At 34.7% G+C, this 6,579-nt stretch overlaps 1 protein-coding gene across 1 annotated transcript in view; it reads right to left on the bottom strand.

Moving 5' to 3' along the window:
* Positions 1-263: 263 nt before the first annotated feature.
* The window catches only part of LOC121391974 (carcinoembryonic antigen-related cell adhesion molecule 5-like), a 32,829-nt gene continuing 26,513 nt past the window's right edge, over positions 264-6,579 (bottom strand). Inside the window, exons 6-7 of the mRNA XM_041523407.1 lie at positions 1,489-1,752; positions 264-388 (exon numbers count right to left, since the gene is read on the bottom strand). Coding sequence (XP_041379341.1) covers positions 264-388; positions 1,489-1,752 — 389 coding nt within the window. The remainder of the gene's footprint in view (positions 389-1,488; positions 1,753-6,579) is intronic.

The following is a 6,579-nucleotide window of genomic DNA, read 5'->3' as shown; positions in this document are numbered from 1 at the left end:
GTTTGACCGCACACGAAGAGGATTAAAAATAAAACATAAAAAAGACAAAAGTAATAATTATTATTATTATTTACATGTATTAATAATAAATACAACACATTAATAGATGTGGTACTGAAAGTTTTTTGCTTTCTTCCTTGTTCATTTAATTATTAATAATTATTATTATGGGGTTTTTGGTGGGGTTTTTTAAAACAAAACTTGGCCCCTTGTCTGGGAATAAGCCCAATGAGTTGTCTTTGTTCCCCTGGGCTTATTTCCGGTCAAACATGATAGCGGAAGTGGTCAGGTTCTTCATAATGATTACATCTTGGGTGATAAACTGACTGTACACCGACTTTATGAAAACGGAACTTGATTATCATGGCACACCTGTTCTCGGGAAAATCTTTGTAAATTGTGTAAAAACTCATAGAAAAGGTCTTTAATTAATATGAAGATGTTAGGACTATGTTCAGTTGCAGCGAAAAATGCGAACGTATGTCTGAAGTTGGACCAGAACTAATTGTAAACATGACCGTGTTCGTGAAAAATAAAATCGGAAAAACATTATTTGACAAAAAGTCACGTCGGTCAGGTTTATAGAAATACTGACTTGAGCATCTTTATCGTCAGATTTTGTTTTCGGCAGTTTGGCGATATGAGAAATATTTTTTTTGCTAGATGATATTTCCATTAGCCTATGGCGAATTGGCAATCGGTTGGCATGAGCATAGCAATGGTGCTTTATTTTGTATTGAAAAATAATATATATTTATTGCTGGCTTACTGGGATGGATATTATTACAGAACATTGCGATGCATCTACAAAAATCAGGTACGCTTTATTCTTCAGTTCTAAGACTAATTCCTGACATGACATGTTAAGTATTATGTAACCACCGGCTCACCAGAGGGTGCATTCACTGGGATGGTACAAAATGGCTGTGCCCGTAATATATAATAGCCGTCACATTTAACCATTTTATTAATAAAATAAAATAATATACTTGTTGATATTAAGCAATAATGTGCATTATATATCGCTGAATATGCATACCAGTTCAAAAGCCTTGCTTAAGCATTCTTTTAACTTAAGCTAAATGATGAAATTTAATGCCTGCAATTGTTTCTGGTTTATAGTATTTTATGTGTTGTACTGTAGGTGGATATTTATAGGACATTAAACAAGCTTCCATTTCGTATCATGTTTATGTCCAGAGTGAAATAATTTTCAATTTTCAATTGTCACAAAATGGTAGGGAGTTTAATATCCTATTTATTACTAATAATCAGACTTAATATATATCACTCCATTTGTTTGGCTGACGGTCCTGTAAGGTTGGATTGCACCAACTGATGACATCATCATGTGACGTTATGTCCCACTTGGCATTCTAGTAGGACGTATAACTTAGATATGAACCAAGACAGTTTTAACCATATGGGCAATAATTAGAGTTACAACCCTTCTCTAGAAAAATAATGCATCTCTTCCTGTATACTTACAGTTCACAACAACTTGGGTGTCACTCGAGTTTGTCAGATTTCTGTAGGAACCAGCAGCTACTGTTACGTTACATCTGTACTGTCCATGATCAGTTCTGTTTAGGTTTGTTAATGTCAAGTTTCCACCATTCGTCACATGTCCTCCATAGATCCACGTGACTCGCTGTGAACTGGGATTGCTGACTGCTGTGCAGGTCAAGTTCAGGTCATCACCTTCCTTGTGAGGGTTTGAAGTCAACATCTTTATTTGTATTCTGGGGGAATCTGAAACACAAAAGTAGTAAATAAATAAATAAATATTTGCTAATAATATTAATAAATAATGTACTATACGTCACAGAAAAATTGTATGTGGTTTTCATTAATAAATCCAGTTTGCCTTAGTATACAAACAAAAGGAAAACTTGTTTTACAATTTTTTTTATAGCTGGTCAATATACCAATAAAACAACATGTAATACTTCCCCCAACAGGGTACAATGTCATCTGGTCTTGGATTTTAAAATTATATTGTCTTCATTGGTTTATTCTACTAAACTCTGTGTTTGATTATTCTTTTGTTAATGTGTCTCTACTATTTGAAAATCAGTTTTCTATGTATGTAGGATAACAATAACAACAAGAGTACCGGTGAGGTACATGGTATGCCCATCAGGAGTTTGATGGAAAACCATAGATATTAATGAATATGTTATTGGTATGATTCATGAGAAATGTTTGCAATGGGATGGACGAACAGTTTGTTTTAGATCAACCACCATCCCAAGTTGTTCCTACATGTGGTTTGATGGTTCAGTATGCATCTGTATGCAAGATATGATCTGGACAAGGATTTACTGTTATGCACAGTCACCATGAAAAGTAGGTCACAGTGACCTAGTAATAGTATGTGATACACCGCCATCCCAAGTTGTTCCTACATGTGATTTTCGATGGTCCTGTATGCATCTGTAAGCAAGAATTGGTCCAATCAAGGATTTACTGTTATGTGCAGTACTGTGAAAAGTAGGTCACAGTGACCTAGTAATAGTATGTGACACACTGCCATCCCAAGTTGTTCCTGTATGCATCTGTATGCAAGATATGGTCCGGACAAGAAAAAGTTAACAGACGGATGGAAGGATGGACAGACAACGCCATACCATAATATGACCCATAGATGGGCATATAATAATAAGCTGAGAAATAAAACAACCAAAAAGTTTGTTTCGATAATAATTTAATTGACGGTTCTCCGATATGCAACTATATCAATATGTGTCTTCTGAGGAAATTTGGGGCCAACCAGTCTATTCAAATAAAAAGCATTCGTTAAACTTCAGCCAATTTCATATATCAGCATGCAGTTACATTGAGATCAAGTGCTCGATTGGACGATTGGAATTTAGTAGGAACTATTATCAAACTTCCACCAATCAAGCAAAATTGTAGCTTAAGTCATCTTTAGCCCTCCCCTTATTGATATGTTGCAGAGGAGGACTAGAGAGGACTGTCTGTATTACTTTGGCAATAGTCAACCAGCTACGGTGTCTAAAATACCCCCCCCCCCCCCCAACCTCCCTAATTCTAATGCCACAGAGCTGCGTTAGTTTGATTATTTTAGAGTCCAATCATGACATTAAACTTACATGTTGTTAACCAGTACCAACATGTCACATGGGCACACACTTTGCTTTATGTCACCACAAGAAAGTACAGTGCAGGTTCGTTTCTCACAGAGGAGTTGGGTTTCTTCGCGTAGCATTGGTACTGGTTAACAACATATAAGTTTAATGTCATGACTGGACTCTAGAATAATCAAACTAAAGCTCTGTAGCATCAAGATTTAGGAAGAACTGTGTACTTTAGACCCAGTAGCTGGCTACTATTTGGTTATGGATGATTACCCAAGTATTACACACAGTCCTCTCTAGCCCTCCCCTACAACATATCAGTAAGGGGAAGGCTACAAGTCACTCGAGCTAGCAAAATTGAAACATAAGCCCTATATAGGTATTCAAAATAGCTCCCCTCTTGTTTTTAGAGCACTGCATAAATTGCATACAGCAGTCCTGCATTAATTTACAATAGTCTATCATTTAAAAGTAAGCCATCTTCAACTCTAACCACGCTACCTCCAGGTCGAGAAGTTTTGAGGAATTCATTCTGAGCTAAATGCATCTCTCATTTGGAATTCTTGTGGCATAATATTCTTGCACATTATAAACTTGTGCATTAAACAACATTGCTGAACAACTGGTATGTGGTTCTGTCTATATATCAAACACATAAAAAAAACCCACTGCTCACCAAACTGAATAACTGCTAATCATTAAGTTCCCTAGTAAATCTTTCCATATATAACATTTATTGATGAAACAAATATGCCACTCATAAACTAATCAGTTACATACATGTACAAGCTACTTTTACCAAAAAGGCAGCAATTAAGACACTGGCACTCATCCTTTGTAGATGTTTTTCTGGTACTCGTCTAAAGAAAATCAATCCTAAAATTTCCTCCAAGGATTGAATGTTTTTTTAAATGAGTGTAAGAAAAAAACATTTACAAAAGGATGAGTGCCAGAAATATTTTTTTATATAGTTCAATGACTCTTATAATATTAGTACAATTATTATAAAATTCACTGCATTTTATTTTTGTACTTTTATGTCACTCCATTTCTCAGCTGATATATATTACACCACTAAAAGGAATGCATGCATCGTTACATATTACGTGATGTCAGGTACTACCTTTGCTCGGAGAATGATGTAATCAACAGGTAGCAAATGGCTGTCTACCTCCTAAACAACGAGTCCAACTGGCCATTGAAAATGGAGCATTACTATCTAGGGGATGTGTGCTACACAAGTTTTTCTAGCACAGCTTTCTGGCACCTTTCTACTGGTTGACTGAACTAAAAAAATATTTATATGCACTTAACCTTTTCATGTCTGTGCTGGAATGACGTCATGGACTGGGCCTTATGATGTCATGAAGCAGGGTTACTTTATTTATGAATTGTTATATGCTATTATCTAATTTCTTTATACACGCAGCTCTTTATATAAAGAGAGTGAAATTATGTATTTAAAGTATTTTTTTCTTAAACTACAGCATGTAAAGCAAACAAATTAAGAGTTCAAAAGTAATTTAAATAACGATTTCTAGGCCTGACCAGTTTTATGTTGAAATTGTCAATTTCGCCAACCAAGGGGTTGGTTAGTAGATCTACTATGTCTAAAATACATAGTTTCCTATATCTGATGCCACAAATCATTAGTTGGATCATGTTTTAGTTTACTTATGGTATAAAATATATATGATGTTGACTAGTACAAACGCTACAGGAAGAAACCCGATGCGTCTATCTGAAAGACTGTGACCTTTCAGTTAGGGGTATCGGGTTTCTTCTTGCAATGTTTGTACTAGTCACTGACATGTAAATTTAATCTCATAAATGCACTAAAAAGTGACCCAACTGAAGGTATATGAGATCACAGATAGGATACTGTGTGTATTTTAGACACAGTACTTACAGACACCTTGATCGGCAAACTTGTCAAAATGGAAAAGGTCTCCATTGCTACTGTTTGTGGTAAATTCCTCACTTATACAGGAGTACATCTATAAATACATCATACATAAATTTATTACATCATGGTGTATGTACATGTACATTACACTATTGAGGGTGTTTACGCAACAGACAGGGCCAGCTATAGTAGATATAGTAATAGCAGCACGCCGTCACGTCAATAATGTTATTTAATTAGTGGTGCGCTGCATGCTGTCACATTACGAAAGGGTTAAGCTTTCCGATAGACAAGCTGGTACAAATCACAGCCTTTGATATTTCATTTGGAATGATGGGAGTTCATTAAAAATTTCTAAAATAACCCTGCTGAGCTGCTAGAAGATAGTTATGTTTTTAAAAAAAAGTTTTAAAAAACCCAAAAACGTTTGAACAGTACTCAATGACCTCACTTTGCATCTTCTAACAGCAACAATAAATTGGGTGCATGATATCGATGCTTCTGTTTTCAGAACACTGGAAAACTTTCAATACACAATTGAAATTGTTTTGTTTGAAGATGACTAATGTATATAACAGTGTTTCTACAAAATACTGTAATAAAAAACCCATATCATTTACAAAATATTGTCATGACATGACATTCTAGTACATTAAGAGCTCTATATTGTATGTTATATCTACTGTGTACAAAGCCAAACTGAAGGTACAGATAGTGACTGTCATCACCTTTAACAAAAAGATTGTTACAGAATATTGTTTAGCAAATGGATTTTCAACACAATGTGAACTCGTACAGTAAACATTCAACATTGTATAATAACCTCATAACAGTGTACTACTTCTAACAGTGAAGTGAATCAGCTATAACTTAATTCTACTTACAGTGCATAATAACCTCATAACAGTGTACTACTTCTAACAGTGAAGTGAATGTATAATAACCTCATAACACTGTACTGCTTCTAACAGTGAAGTGAATGTATAATAACCTCATAACACTGTACTACTTCTAACAGTGAAGTGAATGTATAATAACCTCATAACACTGTACTGCTTCTAACAGTGAAGTGAATGTATAATAACCTCATAACACTACTGCTTCTAACAGTGAAGTGAATGTATAATAACCTCATAACAGTGTTCTACTTCTAACAGTGAAGTGAATGTATAATAACCTCATAACACTACTACTTCTAACAGTGAAGTGAATGTATAATAACCTCATAACAGTGTACTACTTCTAACAGTGAAGTGAATGTATAATAAAACCTCATAACCTACTACTTCTAACAGTGAAGTGAATGTATAATAACCACATAACAGTGTTCTACTTCTAACAGTGAAGTGAATGTATAATAACCTCATAACACTACTACTTCTAACAGTGAAGTGAATGTATAATAACCACATAACAGTGTACTACTTCTAACAGTGAAGTGAATGTATAATAACCTCATAACACTACTACTTCTAACAGTGAAGTGAATGTATAATAACCTCATAACAGTGTACTACTTCTAACAGTGAAGTGAATGTATAATAACCTCATAACACTACTACTTCTAACAGT

This window comes from Gigantopelta aegis, unplaced genomic scaffold (assembly GCF_016097555.1).
Source record: "Gigantopelta aegis isolate Gae_Host unplaced genomic scaffold, Gae_host_genome ctg3200_pilon_pilon:::debris, whole genome shotgun sequence".
NCBI lineage: Eukaryota > Metazoa > Mollusca > Gastropoda > Neomphalida > Peltospiridae > Gigantopelta > Gigantopelta aegis.
This window is presented reverse-complemented; position numbering and strand designations above follow the sequence as displayed.